The sequence below is a fragment of the Equus caballus genome, chromosome 5 (genome assembly GCF_041296265.1).
Source record: "Equus caballus isolate H_3958 breed thoroughbred chromosome 5, TB-T2T, whole genome shotgun sequence".
Classification (NCBI taxonomy): domain Eukaryota; kingdom Metazoa; phylum Chordata; class Mammalia; order Perissodactyla; family Equidae; genus Equus; species Equus caballus.
This window is the reverse complement of record NC_091688.1, coordinates 34,462,472-34,482,765: the sequence shown is the minus strand read 5'-3', so window position 1 is coordinate 34,482,765 and position 20,294 is coordinate 34,462,472. Positions and strand designations below refer to the sequence as shown.

At 37.2% G+C, this 20,294-nt stretch overlaps 1 protein-coding gene across 7 annotated transcripts in view; it reads right to left on the bottom strand.

Moving 5' to 3' along the window:
- ATF6 (activating transcription factor 6) overlaps positions 1 to 20,294 on the bottom strand; it is a 200,981-nt gene that overhangs the window by 170,527 nt on the left and 10,160 nt on the right. For all 7 annotated transcript variants that reach the window (XM_070266893.1, XM_070266896.1, XM_070266898.1 and 4 more), the window contains exons 3-8: positions 18,952 to 19,028; positions 16,189 to 16,276; positions 14,130 to 14,236; positions 9,023 to 9,152; positions 7,988 to 8,191; positions 1,535 to 1,755 (exon numbers count right to left, since the gene is read on the bottom strand). In XM_070266893.1, coding sequence (XP_070122994.1) covers positions 1,535 to 1,755; positions 7,988 to 8,191; positions 9,023 to 9,152; positions 14,130 to 14,236; positions 16,189 to 16,276; positions 18,952 to 19,028 — 827 coding nt within the window. The remainder of the gene's footprint in view (positions 1 to 1,534; positions 1,756 to 7,987; positions 8,192 to 9,022; positions 9,153 to 14,129; positions 14,237 to 16,188; positions 16,277 to 18,951; positions 19,029 to 20,294) is intronic.

Here is a 20,294-nt window from a genome sequence, read left to right as displayed (position 1 = left end):
GAAGTAGAACACACAAACTTAACCACTATACCACTGGGCTGGCCCCAAGTTGTACAACTCTTTAATGGAAAACATCATGGAATATTTTTACATTTTCGTTATTGTTGTTCATTTACTTATTATAGAAATTTTCCCAAACACCAAAAGGGAAGATTACACACCCAACTTCAATGATTGTCAACATTTTGCCAATTTTGTTCCTGTATCCTGTCCTCATCACCTCCCCGTAGAGTATTTTAAAGCAAATCCCAGCATCATATCATTTCATCTTCAAGCGCAATGCATACTGTGTATTAGTGCCTACTATGCCATAAGCACTGTGCTTACCTTTTCTAGTCCTCAAAATAAACTAATATAATAGTCAAGCCTAATCCTGCACTATCCATGTCTATTTTCACACAACATTAATCTTCCTCCTTCATGTCTTGACATGCACTGTTTTCAATGCCTATACAAACTATGGAAATTATTGTAGAACTTCAACATTCTAGTTTCATTAGATAACATTGCTTTGTTATGGGTCTTTAATATACTGCTGATTGAGATCACTTGGTTATGTTTATGCAACAGAGGAGCAATTTCACAACTAAATGGGCTACTGATGTGGCAGTTAATAAATTCTGGTAGACAGATTAGTCAGTAGTTTGATAAACAACCTTACATAACTCACAGGATTTTAAAAGTACTAAAGCAGGTAGTATGCCACCTAAAGAAAAGGGGGAATAGCAATATTAACAACCAGTAACATACACTTTTATTTTAAAGAAAACATATAGAGTTTGCTTTCCCAATCACAATTTTGGAGAATCCACTGTTAGACTGGTTATTTCATTAAACTTTAGGCCCATGATGTTCAATTCCTGTTTAATACATAACATGAGGTATTTTGTATCACTTCTGAAGAAAGCAAGAGTTAGCTGGCAAGTGCTATAACTGGTTTTAGGAAATAACAGATCTTAGGAAACTTTCTGTGATTTATAAATTACAAAAAATCCCTACAACATGCTAGAAAATGTGAAGGTTTTCACAGATGGGAAAACACCAAAAAATCATTAAGAGAGAGAATTCTTAAGAGTAGCAAGTCATCATTATGCAGTGGTGGAAACCCTTCAATAAGTCAAGACAGAAGCTAAATATAAACCCTGACTAAAAAGTAGTCTACAGACCCTTATCTAGGGAGTTGCCAAAAATATTTCAATCAGAAAACATGAGAGAATCCTGTAAAATACTAGTATATGATTGGGCTTGGGGAGAGGGGCTTGAGGTAGGTGGTGAGAGTTCCAAAGAAGGAGTTAAAGAAGAGAGAGGTATGCAGACTTCTCTTTTCCTCAAACCACTTCAGATTTTTAAAAACCTTTTCACTTAGATTCTAACATAATCAGCCTTACCCCAATTTTCCACCAAAGATTGGATGTATAATTTCAGCACATCTGACACAATATAACAAACTTTAAGAAACAAAAACAAGGCAACAAAAACAAAACACACTGTTTTTCAATCAGGCACTAAAAAAGCATGAAGGTTTAAAACTTACATCCGAGCCCACACTTCTCATGGTACTTTGTAGAACAGGTTTAGTCACAGACAGTTTTCCATTCACTGGGCTATTCGCCACAGGAGTGGGTACCACATTCACCACGTGATTAGGTAGCTGTGCGGCTCCCCCAGTGACAGTGAGGACGGGCTGCGGAGAGGGCAGAACGCCAGGCGCCTGAAGTTGTACCACAGCAGGCTGAGAAAGCACTACGGTCTGACCTGCAGCAGAGCAAAAAGAAAAGGAATCAGCAGGTGCGTAACTGCTCCGGCAGGGGAAGCTGCTGAACACTTAGGTGTCTTCTGCAGATCTAACAGGTAAGACCACATCGAGGGATTTGAAACCACCAATTAACTCTCAAGAGTAGCACAAACTCATGGTGTCTTTTGTTGTTGTGTTTTTAATGAAACCAACCGAATTCATGTCCTTTGACGTTATCATTAACTATATATTTTCATATTTTTTTCGCATATCAAATTTGCAATGGTTTCTCCAAGTATTAACCTCTGAAATTTATTAGGGCTAAAAGGATTCTTCATATTATAAATAACAAACCTTTTATACTGAACACAAAGAACCACATATCTTAAATTAGTAAGATTTGGAAATACACACAACACCAAAAATACACGGAGATTTAGTAACTCACTATCTAGAAGAACAAGAGGCTACGAATATCAAAAATGTTAAAAACATGTGAGATGAGTTTGTAGCTACAAATACAGGAAACGTAAGTCTGTAATTTAAAGTAGACTGTAGATAATACCAACTCCCCTCCCCCGCCAATGGCCTAAGAATCTTTCCTTAATCTTCACATTTAACATTACTTTAAAATTACGCTAATCTGAGAAGAGTTACTATCACTAACCTAAAGAAGACTCATGAAATTCATAACACTGGTCTACTAAAAATTTTACTTGCTTACTGAGTGTTTCCTTTCAGATCTGGCCAATTTAATAAGGTGCTGAAAGTCTTGACTAACATCCACAGCTGCTTCAGCCTATCTAGCAGAATAAAGGCACTACAGTAACCAGCAACTAAAACTTCATATATATTTATAACTCTTCTTTAAGGTAAAAAAAAGCATTATACTTTCAGACAATGTAACATGACCCATGTAAAACTCAGCTCAGTATTTCAAAGGATCAAGGAAAACTAAAAACCAAATAATGGTTCAGAACACCTGTTTGTTAAGAACATCTGTTTGTCACATTTCTATAAACTCAAAGTCTTTATGTTTTAGATGGCCTCAAAAAGCATACTAAAAGTAACAGAATTTAATTAGTAGTACTTTATCCAAGACAAATTATAAATTAGTAAAAAAGATCAAAAAATAATTTCATAGACTTGTAATATGTACAATTTACTTGGGCATTAATGATCACTAAACATTTTTATCTTCTCATTTTCCCTTAGAATAACTTCTTTTATGAAATAAAAACATAAAAAGTGAGGAAATGACTCATTAGCAGATACAAATGCGCTTAGGCCATATATGCAAATGAGAATAACTAATAAATAAAACAAATAGCATAGGACCAAGTGTTATGTTTTTTAATAACACTTATTAAGAAATTACAGTGACTCTGGTACTATGAAAAGACATACTCATCATCATGTAAAACTTAAATCAAGGGTTCCCACCCTGAATATAAGTTAATATCAAAAAATACCATGGTCATCCAAGATAATCATGATTGTCCTTTCAATTTCTGTGGGTTGAGAAAATACATGATGAGAAAATGCTATTAAGAATTTAGTAATTGGGGCTGGCCCTGTGGCCAAGTGGTTAAGTTTGCACACTCCACTTCGGCGGCCCGGGGTTTCAATGGTTCAAATCCTGGGCACGGACATGGCACCGCTCATCAGGCCATGCTGAGGTGGCACCCCACATGCCACAACTAGAAGGACCCACAACCAAAAATACACAGCTATCTACAGGGAGCTTTAGGGAGAAAAAGGAAAAATAAAATCTTTAAAAAAAAAATTTGGTAATGATTTTAAATGAATTTGTAGATTATTAATCAGAAGTATAGCCATAAAACTGGAAAAACAGTAGCACAAAGATATATGAAACAAATTATTCAGTCTAGAGAAAATGCTTGCCACAAATATGGATTTGCAGATGCCTTACAAAATGCCCAAGGCTCCTACTCCCACCACCCATGCCCCAGGTCCACAGTCTACAGGCTGAGAACCACTGACTTAAACCCATACTTTGAGAAGAGCATTATCAGAAGTAGTGTTCCACATCTCCTAAGTTTAAAAATTACAATAAAAAGGCCCCAAAAAACCCTAAACACTGTTCAATGAATTTGGGGACTATTCCAAAGAATGGAGGAGGTGGTAAACATAAAGAATTAAGTCACGTCAAATAAAGGATCCTACTTCTAGCTCCAGTTACAAATTTAAAGCATTGGCAGGTAACATATACAGATGCCTTGTAATGATTTTTTAAAACTAATTTAGATGGGGCCGGCCCAGTGGCATAGTGGTTAAGTTCACACACTCCACTTCAGCGGTCAAGGGTGTGCAGGTTTGGATCCTGGGCATGCACCTGGCACCACTCGTCAAGCTACACTGGGGCAGCATCCCACATAAAACAGAGGAAGACTGGCCCAGATGTTAGCTCAGCAACAATCTTCCTCAAGCAAAAAGTGGAAGATTTAGGGGCTGGCCCAGTGGCACAGCAGTTAAGTTCGCACGTTCCACTTCGGCGGCCCGGGGTTTGCCAGTTTGGATCCCAGGTGCAGACATGGCACTGCTTAGCAAGCCATGCTGTGGTAGGCATCACACATACAAAGCAGAGGAAGATGGGCATGGATGTTAGCTCAGGGCCAGTCTTCCTCAGCAAAAAGAGGAGGATTGGCAGCACATGTTAGCTCAGGGCCAATCGTCCTCATAAAAAAAAAAACCTAATTCAGAAAAATAAACCAAGTCTGTATTATCTGTTGTTCAGTTATCACCATCTCACTGCGGAGAGAACTGCATCACCGAGGGAGGAAGATGGACCAACACCGAGGCAAGGTCTTTTCACCAAACATGGCTCCAAGTCCTACCAGACCACTGTTGTCTCCTTTTGTTCCCTGATGCACACCAAGCCTCTCACACCAGAGTGCCCCACTATCCTCAAATTATCCAGCATCTAAATCAAAGATCCTCTAAATATTCTAGGTACGTTTGGGTTCAAGACAGAATGAGGAGAAACAACTAAAGTTCCACTACAATGTTCAAGAAAAAGAACCAGAAACTTTCATGGCAATTTGCTCAACACCAACCTGCTAGACCCTCACCAGATCACAAAATACCACGCAAAGGACTGTTTGGGACCTTCAATAGCTAGCAGCTGAACAGAGTCACTACTGTTCTTGGTGTGGAAACGGTTAAAAAGGACATACTAAACAGCTGTTTATCCATTTCAGCACGCTCAAAATCCTCTTTGGCATTACATGCAACTCCCCCTTCATGGAACACGGCTGGATTCAACACTGGACACTTCTGACTGTGTACGACGCACTGACTGTGGGAGTCAGCTCTTCCTTTCGAATTTTCTTCAAAGGTTTCCAACTCTGTCTCAACTATTTATGGAATGCCTACTGTGTCTAAAATAGTGTAACTGTGTGACTTTGGGTAAATAATTTCTCTGTGTTTAATTTTCTCATCTATAAAATGGAGATAATAATAGCACCTGTCCTCACAGAGTTGATGTAAGGATTAAATAAGATAACACACTTAAGCACTTAGAACAGGGTCGGGCACACAGAAAGAACTTAAATGCTAGCCATTATTTACTACTATCATTATAATTAATCTCTTCTGTATAATAATAGCTTCCATAAAGGCTTTGCATGTATTATTAAATCATTAGTTCTCATAGTTACTGTTATTTAACTATGTAAATCTGTAAACTCCCCAATTAGACAGCAGAATTCTTGAGATCAAGGACCACATCTCAGCATTCTTTTAGAGGCAATACAGCACAGTGATTAATTACATAGACTCTGAGCCAGACCACCTGGGCTCAAGTTCTGACCCCCCACCTCTCACTAGCAGAACAACCTGGGGCAGGTTATTTTACCTCTATACTCCATTTCAACGATTTGCACTATCATCTACCCAAAAAGCCCAAGACAGGATACCTTCCTCTCTATCCTCTACCCCACTTCCACAACATCCAAGTACCAAGTCCTCTGACTCCACGCTTTTTAACATCTCTACTCTCTATCCTAGTCTCCATTTTCACTGATATTCCAGGCTTTCAACATCTCTCACCTGCACTATTCATAACAGTCTTAACAGATGTATAAGATTTAGATGGAGAAGTAGGCAGAAGTTATTTCAGGCAGTTAGAATGATATAAGCCAAGAAACTAGGAAAAACAAGAGAATTCAAGGAACAATGGCCAGATTAGTTGGGCTACAAGTAGGGGTTTCTAGAAAGGAGAGATAATAATAATATAAACTTTAGAATACTAAACTGAGCCAAACTACGATGGGTTTTACATTCTAAGCTGGAGAATTTGAATTTAATCCTATAAGAATTACTACTTCTTTTTTAATGGTCAAATATTTACTACTGATACGTACATCAATTACCTGTAAATTGCATGTCTTATATTTGCCATCTTCCTCCCTCTCCATTCTCAAGTAAGTGGAAGACATACACTTTTTTTTTTAAAGATTGGCACATGAGATAACAACTGTTGCCAATCTTTTTTTTTTTTCTTTCTTGCTTTATCTCCCCAAATCCCCCCGGCACAGAGTTGTATATCTTAGTTGCAGGTCCTTCTAGTTGTGGCATGTGGGACATGGCTTCAACGTGGCCTGACAAGCGGCACTATGTCCACGGCCAGGATCCAAACCAGTGAAACCCTGGACCGCCGCAGCAGAGCGCACAAACTTAACCACTCAGCAACGGGGCCGGCCACGAAGACATACACTTAAATCTATACGTTATAATAACCTCTCTAGATTGTACTATAAAAACAGACAAGTGCCTTGTATTAGCATATGCTCCCCCTAAATAAGTACTATCTTCAGATAATGGGAAAGCACTAAAGTTCTAAATAATTTAGGAATACCTCTTGCTTTACACACTAATCTTACTAATGTCAGACTTTCACTTTTTATACATGTGTTTTAATAGCTTATGAGAACTATAATGACGTTCTTCACAAGTTTAAATTTTTAGCTTTTGGGAAAACATAGACCCTTTTGAGATTCTGATGAAAGTTTTAGAGACTATCCTTACAAAAATCTACATATGAACATACACTAAATCTCGCATCTTATTTCAAGGAGTTCATGAACACTTAACATCCATTCACAGACCACAAGAATATCCATTCAACAGGACTGCTATTTTTCCATGAAAAAGGCAGCAGTTTTGACCCTGTATGGAGAGGGCAGGAATTTCAGGTTGGTTTGTTTGGTAGGGATTGACTAATGGATTTTCACTGATCCATCCAGTCTCTCACCTAGTTCTTCTTTTCATCAGTGTCATATTGTCTATGAACACGGAATAGAACAAAGCTAACAGAGTACCTGGAAATCAAACTGATGACCTTGTCCTCATTAAAACCATGCTCCAAAGAAATGAGCTAACAATCCATAGCTAGAAATACAGTCATAAAAGCAAATGTAATTGTTGGTGTTTATTTACAACCCATACCCCATTAACACCTAGTCCTACTTGGTGCCAACAAGCTAAATCCAGGGAAAGAATGCTGCACAGGTTTTCCTTTACTCATGTGTACACCTATCAGGATGAGCACAATGACGAATAATCTGCCTAAGAGATCTCTATGTGCAAATGATTCCTATATCTGAATAGTACAAAATCCTCAAACTTGAACTTCTTTGAATACTGACCTCAAGCTCTTGTAGAATCAAGTAAGTGAGGCCATCTGGTGGCTAATATATAGAAACACACACATTCTTAACTAGTTGAAGACAATTCAGGTCTCTTCCTAAGGCCCTGTACAAGATTATGTTTACAAATCGTGCCACCTCCTCAGGGATTAAGAGCCTGATTCTATTGCCAAAACACCCTTATTAGACCTGAAATGAACCATATTATTTTCAATACTGACCTCTCCTTAAAAACAAAAAAGTTCATAAACACAAAAATCTCAGAATAAAATGTCACCAAGAAAGTTTCCCAGATTTTCTTCTTCATTACAAGTGGTTATATAAAACCACAAGCTTTAGAGACAGGTGTTTTCATAATTAATACTGAAAAAAAAAAGTATTAGATGTAACTGATCCAGATAGCCATCTCCCTTGTTAGGACAGGAACCACATATTAGTCAACTCTGCAATATCCTCAGAACCAAGGACAATTCCTGACACACAGCAAGTGCTTCAAAATTATAACCTGATTTAAAACACATCATATGACAAGCCTCAGTGCCCTCCAATTAAAGATACGCAGCCTCAGATTTCCCTTAGGTACCTTTAGCAGGTGCAGGATGTATACTGATAATTGGTTGCTGCTTTGCCAATGGCATGAGTGTTGGTAGTGTCTGAATAATGATGGTTTTCGCTGGCACGCTGGAGTTTGTTTGGGTCTTGGGTGCTGCTGGAAGTAATAAAGGCTTGGGTTGAATTGAAGGTTTTGAATTCATCTGAATTTTTTTCTTTGGAGTCAGTCCATTTTCTGGAGAAAAACCAAACAAACCATAAATTAATCTGAAGGCAATTAAGCAAATCCTAGAAAACAGATTCTTTTTTCTTTTTTTTTTCCTTCTCCTCCCCAAACCGCCCCCAGTACATAGTTGTATATTCCAGTTGTGAGTGCCTCTGGTTGTGCTATGTGGGATGCCGCCTCAGCATGGCCTGATGAGCGATGCCATGTCCGTGCCCAGGATCCAAACAGCTAAAACCCTGGGCCACCAAAGCAGAGCACTTGAACTTAACCACTGAGCCACAGGGCTGGCCCCACAGAAAACAGATTCTATCATATACCTTTCTCTACACATTATCTTCACCTCTGAGTAACTATCTTTAACTGGAGTTTAAGCATAGCTACTCTATATCTTAATGAACTGAAGAAAAGTCCTTAATCTGAGGTCTTCCTTTTTGACCAAGCTGCAGCTTTGGGAATGAGACACATGAGCTGGTAAAGAGAATAACTAAAATCAGTGAGTAAAGCCTAGAGATTAATGAGGTAACGAAGTAACAAATGTCACAGCCAAATGGCCCACACATTCAATATCTTTAACTGAAACTTTGAAATCTCTGCTGAAGATGATGAGGGCCTGAGTCAATTTTAAAGTAGTTTTCACCTATAAAGACAAAGGCAACCAAAGATTATTTCTTCCATTTCCTTTCCACATTAATCATCCATAACAAACAAAATAGATCCACTAATTTAAAAATAGTAAGCCAGCTTAATAAACATACATTTAATCCAACATTTTCTTTTAAGAAATGGAACCAAAGCTCAGTCTAGAACAGAAATAACAGAAGTTAGGAGATGGAGTAATACCAGTTTTGTTCCTAGGACCAACAATGGGCTTATCTTCCTTCAGTGGCTCTGCTGAGGAGGGACTATTAGAGTTTTCACCATACAATGAAAGGGGAGACATCTGGGAAGTAGAAGACAAATCCAACTCCTCCTGCAGCAAAACAAAACACAAACAAATGCATGCAGAAGAATACAATCCTTGAGCAGAAAACTGCTTAGAAAGAGAGGCGAGATCCATATATAAACAGAGAAACACTTCAAGACCACTTCAAAGCAAAGATGTGGTGTATCAGAAACTATATATAAGCACTGAGACTATCGCTAAATCAACACTATCCATCAACACTAAAGGAAAAAATAACCCAAAATGCAAAGTATGTCTATGTCATCCTCGTGTATTAAAGATATGGATCACTGATCTGATCTGCTTCTACATTTCCTTCCACAAACTTTATATTTTACTTGATTCCTAGTCATACAAACATTCAGTGTTAAGGCTACAGTTGAAATGCCAATATCCTTTCCCCATGATCTCTTATTCAGTCTTATGAGAATCTCAAAAGCAAATAATTCTTACTATTTTTATCCTTTTCTATTTATTAACACTGCCTTTGTCCCAAATGTTTTGAAAGAAAAACACTGAAAGTACCAGGGCTATTTTCTTTCATGCGTGAATTGACACTACAGAGAGATAGATATATACATAAAGATAATATTAATATTTTCCAAAAGTCGTTTAATATTCAGTGGATCTGTCTCATTTTGCTAGCATAAAGAAACTTAACATAAGGTAAAGCTCACATTTTAATTCCAAGACAAAAAGACGTTACTTATAATAATTGAATAAGCATACATACACACGTCATACTATCTTCAAAATAACCTATAAGAGTATTAAAAGAAAAGTTAAGAGAACAGTTGTTACTCTCAGTATGATGTAGGCCTCCTTAAGTCAAAAAATCCAGAAGCCATAAGGGAAAAAGAAATAGATTTGAACAAATAATTAAAAATACTTTATAATGAAAAACAGACCAAAGTTAAAAGATACATATTGGAAGAAAATATTTGTCAAAATTGGGCAAAGAACAGGAACAGCCACTTCACTGAAGGAAATAGCAAATGATAGCCAAAGGCAATTTTAAAAGAAAATTTTTCTTTTTATTTTATTTTTCTTTTTGGTGAGGAAGACTGGCCCTGAGCTAACATCTGTTGCCAATCTTCTGCTTTTTGCTTGAGGGAGATTGTCATTGGGCTAACATTGTGCCAATCTTCCTCTACTTTATGTGTGATGCCACCACAGCGTGGCTTGACAAGCAGTGCTAGGTCCACGCCTGGGATCCGAACCTGTGAACCCTGAGCCACTGAAGCAGAGCACATGAACTTTACTACACCACCAGGTCAGCCCCTAGAAAATATTTTTTTTTTGATCATCAGAAAAGAAAAAATTTCAATGACCTAGAGAGAATAGGGGAGAAATGGTCACTCTCTGTCATGCTGGTGAGAATAACTGCTTCATTCCTTCATCCTTAACACCTACTCAGCATGTAGCCATAAGCTATGTTATATGAATCTTACAGAGAATATTACATATATATAAATTATTTTATATATTATATACTATATAACTCTAAAGTATATATGAGATAAATTATAAATATATTTGGGAAAAAACAAAGAGTACAAGATAACACAGGAGGAAACTATTATCTTCATGGCCTTTGATGCTTAAAAGGTATCTGATAAAATGCAGTGAATATTCCTCATAAAAGTCCAAGAAAACAAGGATTAGAGAGATGCTTCCTTAACATTAAAAAAAGCTATGCATAATTATATAGCCAATGTCATACTTCATGGTGAAATACTAAATGTATTACCATTAAAGTCAAGCCAAGGAACAATAATTCTTTCTCCTGTAATGCTAGCAAACATAATTATACTAGAAAATAAAATAAAAGGAATAAATAGTAGAAGTGCCTTTGTCTGCAAAGTGATATGCTGTCTGCTTGGAACACATATAAGAAACCCAACTGAAAAAATATTTCACTATGAAGATACTGTATTAATAACCACACAGAAGATAAAAAAAAAAGTTTGCTCACAATTCTAATAACAATTATAAAATACCTAGGAATGAATTTTCTAAGAAATGCCAGGACTTATATGAAGAAAACTCAGAAGCATAACAGAAAATTTGAGTAACAGAGATATATAATATTCTTTAACAGAATAATTATAAAGGTGATACAATTGGGAAAACTGGTTCATAAACACAGAGAAAATTAAAACTAGACTCCTACTTAACACCACATATTAAGGTCAACTCTAAAGGTATTAAGACATCTAAATGTGAAAGGTAAACCATATAGTTACTGGAAGAAAACGCAGGAGAATATCTTTGTTGCCTGCAAGTAGAGAAGGACTTCTTAAGTAAAACTTCAAAAATAAACCAAAAGTAAAGAAAAAGAAGACGAATCTAATTCAAAATTAAGACAGTCTACTCAATTAAGACTACAAAGTTAGTAGACAAATAACAGGAAGGAATAAGATATACACACTGTCTAAACCAAACAAGAGTTTAATATCTCAAATACACAAGGAATTCCTGCAAATAAATAAGGAAAAGATAAAAACTCAGTAGAAAAACTGGTGAAGGATAGGAATAAACGACAGAAGAAAAACACCCAAGAACCCAATAAACATGAAAAGAAAGGTTGAAAACAATCAGTAAGCAAAGACATACAAATTAAAACAAAACAAACAACAGAAAACACTTTACACCTTCTGGCAACAATTAGAAAGCCAGGTAATGCCAAGCGTTAGCAGAGAAGAGAAGTTACAAGGATCCTCAAGCACTGCTGACGGGACCGCAGACTACCACAGCCATCCGGGAGAGCAACATGCAGGACTCGTCGAACTGAGCATCCGTACACGCCCAGCAATTCCCTCCTAGGCATAACATCCCAAAGGAATTCTCACACGGGCCCACAAAGGGACATTCTGACAACATTCACTGCAGTGGAGGTAAAACATACTAAACATATACTTCAAGCGTTGTGCAGTTAGATGCAACAGATTGATGTATACAGAGCAATAGGAGTCGATATTAAAAAAAATATTGTGCTGATTTTTAAAAGAAACACAAAAAGACATCTAATATAATACCATTCCCATAAATTTAAAACAAATACACAAAATTGAAATCAGTGAGAAAAAGATGAGCTTTTTAATAAAGGGTACTGCAACAATCCTTTTGATAGTCATTTAGGAAAACAAAAATTGAATTTGTATCTCACATCATATACCAGGATAATTTCAAATGGATCGGAGATGTAAACATTAAAAATAAAACCTATGAAAAATAATGTATTAACAGTCACTTAGAAAATATTCCTTCCTGAATAATTTGATCCTAAAGCCACTAGATGGGGCAGGGCAGGATCAGCACACATGCAGAGAGGCAGCCTGGTGCAGTGTCAGATCCCAAGGCGGGTAGTGGGGGTGTTCAAGGGTGGTAGGGGGAGAAGGTCAGATGGGCATGGGGAGTCAGAGCAGGGTGATAAGGGCATCCACACTGGGTCAGCCTGATGTAGGGTGTCAAAGCCCAATGGAGCACCTTAAAAGAACACAGGACTCAGCGTGAAGGGACTTGCACTGGCCAAATCCAGGACAACATAAGAATCAGAATCAATAATTACAGTAATGGATTATAACCTGCAGAGTCAAATAGGAAACCATGAGTCCAAACTGATATAAACAAATAAATTAATAAATTTAAAGTCTGATGAGAAACAAGATATTTTTAGATAGTTTTCAAGAACTTCCTCAAAAAATACTTATTTTTGGCAAAGGGGGAAATTAAATTTTAAAAAATAAAATGTTTGGAGAAATTGTAGGACGGCAGAGAACTTCCAATAGTAACAATCAGAGCAAAGCTTCCAAAAGGAAGTAATCTTTGAACTGAGACTTAAAGGATGAATAGGAGTTTTCCAAGGGGAGAAAAAGAATGGGGCTATTCCTAGCAGAAGGAAGAGCATGTGCAAAAACCTAAAATTGTAGCAGAGATCTCGCTGCTCTTGTTCACTGCCAGTGTTTGGAACAGTGCTTAGCACAGTTGTTGAACGAGTGGACTGCATCAGAGCTCTCAGTTAGGAACTCTCGCAGAGTGAAAGCTAAGGGGAGTGCGAAGTTAGGAAGGGAAAGTGAGAAACAAGACTGGAAAGGTGAGTAGGAGCAGATCATGGAGGGCCTGGTACACCGGGAATTTGAATTTCATCTTTGTAAGAGTTGGGAAGTCATTAAAAGGTTTTAAGCAAAAGACTGACACAATCAAATTCATGATTTTGAAAGATTTCTCTCTGAAGATTCCCCTGCTAAGAAAGGTTCAGGGAGGTAGGAGGCAGAGAGACCAGTTAAAATCCTATTGACTTAATCCAGGTGAGATGATGATGCCCTAGCAGGGGCAGAGAAGATGAACCCTAGAGACATTAAATGGATAGAATCATCAGGATTTAGCAATTGACTAGATGTAGAGCCTCCCAGAATGAAGATACCTAAATTCACAGCAGACATAATGTACTGAAACGTTAATTTGCATTTTTCTTCTTATATTTTCTCTTTTCTTGTTCCAAAAAGTATCTTAATCCTTTGGTACTTCCTTTTCCTGGCCTCAGAGCTTTTGTCTGGATGGAGAACAAACCTATTCAAAAGGTAGTGCTAGGCATTCCTGAACTAAGGAGGCCATTCTAAGTTCCATGACTACAGAGTTACAAAACAGACCATCTTACAGTCTTCCACCTCCTCAAAGAAAGAATACTCTAATAGGGAGGGTGGAGAGGGGAGCAGGGAGAAAAGACAAGAAGCCAATAAACAAAAAAAATATTGGATACTGGTAAAGTATAATGAAACAACGAAATTATGAAGACAAGAGCACAGAGGAAGGAGGGCGAAAACAAAAAGACTAACAACTTTCTAGCTCCCCCAAGACCCTTCCTCAGGACTCAGTTTCCTCTGGATTAAATGAGATAATAAGGCTCATGGTAGAACTTAATAGATGTTAACTGCCTCCCCCATATACATATCTTCCAGATAGCAGTATGACCAAAATCACTGTAAAAGATTGGTTACTTACAGGGACATGCTGGGTTGAAGAGTAAGAGTCCACTGACTGAGGAGATGAGACTGAACAACTTGAGGAGGCTGGAGAAAGCGGCTGAGGTTCTGCCTTAATATCTTTAACTGAAAAACATGGAGTAAAAACTTTCTCTCTGGACAATACAAACTCAGGACAAAATGAATAAGAAAGAAGGTAAAATCTACTCTTAAAATTCAATCATGTAGAAGCTAAGGTCACCAGAATATTTCATGAAGTGAAAATTCAAGATGCAGAAAACAGTGTATCTAGTACGCTTCCATTTGTGTAATTATATATGTGTATACATATATATCTACTCACATCTACACTAATTCTCTAGAAAAATAAACATAAGAAATTGGTAACAGTGGTTGTCTCTGGGGATCAGAATTTGCTGGCTGAGGAACAAGAGCAGAAGGAAACATTTCTCTACTCTATAGACCTTTTGTACCTTTTGAATATTATACCATGTGCAAAACATTATAGATTCCCCCCAGAAAATAATTTTAAAACATAAGAAAAAGAAAAGAATTATTTTGGAAAGCATTTTTGACATTAAAACTCACAAAAATGTTCTTATCTGTTGAACTATTAATTTATAAAAATTTATTGAGCAACTACAGCCCAGCCAGTGTTCCTAGGTATCAAATTTATAAAAGGGTAGGAATGGGGGAAGGAACGCTTCTGCAGCAGTCTGTGTTTTCCAAAGTTAGCTGCAAAATGTCTACCATCCCTCATGATCCTCTGTAACGGGATCTTGCCACTGCCTCATCAAGAAGTAGAGTCCACTTCGCCTCCATCTGAATCTAGGTGGGCTTACGACTTCTTCAATCAATAGAGTATGGAAGAAATGCTATGCGAATTCTAAGGCTGAGTTTCATTAGGCAATGCAGCTTCTACTTTGCGTGCTAGAACACTCACATTTGAGCTTTCGAAGTCTGACTACCATGAGACCACCATGCTGTGAGGAAGCCAAGCCAGACAGAAAGGCCACGTGTAGGCATTCTAGTCGGCAGTCCTAGTCTTCAAGTCACTCCAGAGCAGGAATCAGACATGTGAGTGAAGAAACCTTAAGATAATTCTAGCTCCCAAATGTCAAGCTACTCAAGCCTTCAAATCTTCCCAGTTGAGGTCTGGACCTCATGGAGCAGAGACGAGCCATTCATGGTGCAGCCTGTCCAAATTCCTGACCCATACATTCCAGGAGTACAATAAAATCATTGTTGCTTTAAGCTACTAAGTTTTAGAGAAGTTTGTTACACAACAATAGTAACCAGAACACCAGGCTTGCGTAGCCCATATTCTATGAGGAAAGACAGGCAAGATCTATAAACACATAAAACGAGGGGACTAGGAAGTGCAAGGTGGGGAGGACTGCAATTCAGACGGGGAATGTGCTGGTTGTTTACCCACTGTCTCTCGGCTCCAAGTCCACCTCCTAGAGTTGTGATGCAAATGATTAATACATGTTCCAGCTGGTTTCCTGCCAATAGGGGATACTAGAAGGATGCTAAAAAGTAGAAGGGCAGCAGGGCTTTCTTCATCCTCCCATCAGCTTCATCGCAGAAGTGACAGTTGCTCCAGGTTCCAGCTTCTTTCAGCATACCCAAAACCCACCTCCTCAGGCCCCCTTAACGATACCGGTGTCAGGCAGGTAGTGCCCCCTCCTCAGAAGTATGTACTTCAAATGCATGGAACCCCTACACCAAGTTCCTAAGTTCTGGGAACCCCAAGCATCTTCCCTCTGAGTCCCTAAGTTCTGTCTGGTTCTCAGATAGGTTAATCTCTTAAACAGATACTATATATAATTCAAAATCAGTATTTCAGATAAAAATTCTTTATTTATTATGCGACCAAAACATAACTATGAAATTCCTTATATCCACTTTGACAAGAAATTTATGTATGCAGTGCCACACCAGAAGTAGAATATATAGTTCCTGGAATTTTTTAACTCATCAAAGTAGCCCAGTAACCCCACTTAATTTTGACTATTATCAAACTATAAAATAAAACGGATCTGTTTAAAGTTTCTACCAAAGAAATACATCATTACCTGTACAGAATTGGTTGTTGATGTCCCAAATGCCTGTTTCCCAAGGCATCAAATCCAAATCAAAGTCAAGATTATCAAAATTGTTCTCCTGTAGGTTTCAAATCAGCAAAAGAATATTAGAATAAAATATATACATCTAGAAATCAAACTGTCGAACACAATTTGCAATAAATAATATAACCACTATTACCCAACTTAGCAAAAATAATTTTCTAAGTCAATTTGTTCATCTTGAGAATACATCTTGGATAGCACAGAGATAAACCAATTCAGTTACATGAAGCATGACAGTAACAACTAGGAAGGAGGTAATGGATTCAACATCTAGAAGATTCAGTTGGTCTCATTCTTTCCAATGGGAACAGATCATTACAAGAGTCACAAAATACATCTTTTTAAGGGAGATCCAGCAAAATAAGTTTTCCCATTGCCAGTAAGGAAAACAGGTCAAAGCAAATGTGTATTTACAACATCATCTCTCTACACAACAGAAAGAATATAGATGTATCCTAAAGAGATGCAGGAATCATAAAGAGACTTTAACTGAACCTTCAAATAGACCAAATATTAAAATGGTTATGCGAGAAGGAAGAGATCCATAGGAAGATGGGTAATTTTCTTCTTTTTTCTACTGTTCTGTACTTTACAAATCTCTAAAGTAAAATTTCTAAAATTTGTTTAATCCTAGAAGAAAACTAAGTTTCTCAAACAGGGTCAACAAACCTTTTAGAGGAACACTTACTTTCTTTTTATTTAGATGGTAAATTTTTTTTACTTAAATATAAGCATATTCTGGATCATCTCAATGACTATCTTACACTATATACATACATAAAGAACTGCCACAAGATTTCAGAGCCCTCACATGAGTCTGAGATCAAGATGCTACCAACTATTATTTTAAGCACCTGGAGTTATGGAGACAAGAACGGAAGTAAACTTAATATATAAACAGTACAACAAAGTCAAAAGGCAGTCAGTATCAACTTAACATAACAGATAACAGAACATCAACAAGAAAGCAAGCAAGCCTTAGGCAAAAAGTAAAGATTAATCTAGTAATTATTAACAACTATTTGGTAATAATTTCCAGAATAACATTATCAGTTCAAAATGTCTACTGTGTCATTTATTTTTACAGAGAATGTAACTGCAGGAGAGAAGGGAAACTTCCCTTAAGTGAGTAAAAACTGCTGCAAGTTATAAAAAGAGAATGTGTAGAAGTTCACATAAAAAAAAAGAAGAAACTACTTAAATCATGAAGGAAACACTGTGCAAATCAATGTCCTTTGCTTTTCTTCTCTTATTTGAATCTACATATCAAAAAATTAAGCAGCCCTGTACTTTCAGCAACCAAAACATCCTTAAACTTTCTCAGCCTCGGTAAATCGAGCACTGAGCCTTGCCTGAGTGCTGGCAGTACTTGAACACGTGCAACAGGGGGCATGACCTACTTTAGGGGTGCTTCTCACTCAGTCTTCAGCCCAAAATGTCAAATATCTTTTATAGCATAAGGATTCTATCTGGGTGGAAATTTAACAGGCCCATTTTATGTAAAGTGAAACATATTGCTACTTATATACTCTGGCTCTTCAATGACTTCTCATGGGAAACTCTACTGCTGTGTGGAAGAAGAATGACACAATTTTAAAGCTAGAAAGGGCCCTCAGAAACCACCTAATCCAATCCATTCATTGTATTCTAGAAAAACTAAGGAAATGAACAACTGGGTGACTTGCGTTAAGATAAGAATGTTAGTTACAAAATCAGGCTCATATTTTCCTGAGTCTTTCAAATTTACTACACCGTTTCTTGATGGTTTCAGGCTGTAGAGACTGTAAAAGAATATCAGTTGCTTAGGCAACCAGCCAAGAATAAAAGCCAATTTAATCAACAGACCCCATTCTAAAGCATCTCACAAAGTAAACAAAAACCATGAAGATCTCATGCACTGATAAAAAAAATACATCACGTGTTTTTACTCTCTTCTATTGATTCATAGTAAAATAAGTGCTAAACTGTTCTTTGAGAAATGTCTGAAAAACTCACCAAGCAAGCATTATATATTTTTATACTCAGGTTAATAAGGGCTTAAAAAATAAGCGATAAATATTCAGCCTGATTGATGTGCATATAAAAGCACTCTGTTCACTTGAATTACCTCCCAAGTGAAACAGCACCTCATCCATTAAAGAATAAGACAAAATAAGTTCTATATGCCAATATACTATGTACTCATACGTATGTACTAATGCAGAAAGGAAAATATAAGATATTTTTGAGGACTCAGAGTGCTATAATAATAGCTTTTACAGAGACTTCTAACTGTTCAAAGGCAAAAAATAAGGACAAATCTAAGTTTCAGAGCTTTCTACCCTAAGGATATGTAACTTCTAAAAAGGAAGTTAGTAAGTTCCACCTGACTGGGTCTGTGACTCACATACACCCCTTAACATCACCATTTCCCTTATGCAGCAAAGTGGCTACACAAACTAAGAAGTAGGCAGTTAAGTGACTTTTCCAAGGTCACCCACCCGAGGCCAAAGGTGGCCTTAGAATATAAGTTTTTTCACACCAAGACCCAATTTCTATAATCCTAAATTTACTGACTACAAAATGGCTACTAACTTTCATACTTAATGCTAAAAGTTATTTAAACCTAAATGACTAGCCTAAACCTGTTATCCTGAAACCTTCTTGCAATAATTAGGGTAAAGATTAAATATCACATTATTCAGTATTTCTCCTTTAGTAAATACTTACATAAGTTTCATTTGCTGCATCCAATTGCAGGTCATCAGTGTCCGTGAAATAGCCAAGTTCAGCAAATAGAGTCGAGTCTTTGGACAAAAGCAAAACATAGAGATTAACTGTCAATTCAATGTTTTGACAAAAGAATAAGCACTGTACCCCTATGTCAGCTCTATTAGCGTTTCTTATTAGCCATTACTTTACTGAGAAACTCTAGCAGTGTGAATAACAACCAATCAAAGCTGGTTTCTAATTTATGTGTTGTTTTCCACATAATTTTTATCTTGTGAACTAAATCCTTACACCAAGATTAAAAAACAGGTTTTACGTCATGTCACATTAGACTCATTGGTAGTGACTTTCTGGAACATTACTAACACAAATTCTGAGGCTACATCTGAGCTCAGCACAAAAGAGTAATGTGGCTGATCAGTCGCAATGACAGGAGAGAAATATGACAGCACATATACTGTGTATTTGCCATCCAGGCCTCAGGTTAAGGGTACAACCAATTTTCCAACTAAACGATAAAAGACTCATTCACCTAAACCACTGAATTTATTTCAGCAAATCTAACTATTCCAATTTCCTAATAAGATTTCATTATAAATGAAGAAATTTATGGACACAGAAAATATTCTTCAATAAACTAGGCTGAAACTTTCTGTAGAGAGGATGAAATGCTGACAAGGCCAAAGAAGGCTGATTAGTGTACAATCTGTAAGTATCTATTTTCTCTAACATTTTCAGAACTTCGAGAACCTTGAGGAGTTTTCCAAATCTAAGTTTGCCTTTGTACCCCTGTAACTGCTGAACTGTAACACTGAACCTGCTCTGGTGATTTCTTCATTTCACATATATAGAAACTACACTGCCCGTCTATTATTAACTCAGCCAATGACAGAAATACTTCACCAACCTAAAATAAAATAATACATAGCAAAAATTTTGTGTGTAGTAATAATGAAAGGTTATTTATACAATTCGCAGAAAAGGACTAGCTTAAACTCAGCTGCAGGGCCAGAGAACACATAAATAGATAACTATTTATCATTTATCTATGGCTCTGGACCTCATACATAGGCTGAAACTCCTTGAAAGAGTTGTCTATACCTGCTGTCTCTCATTTCTTTTCTCCCATTCTTTCTTGAACTTACTCAAGCTCCCTCCCACATACACACCACAATTACCAACGTCACCAAGGTCAAGGGCAGACTCATGGTCCTCAGCTTACTTGACCTAGCAGCAGCATTTGACAGAGGTGATCCTTTCACATTAATTGAAGCATTTGCTTCACTTGGCTTTCAAATTACTACACTCCCTTAGGTTTCCTCCTGCCTCCCTAGTTGACCTTA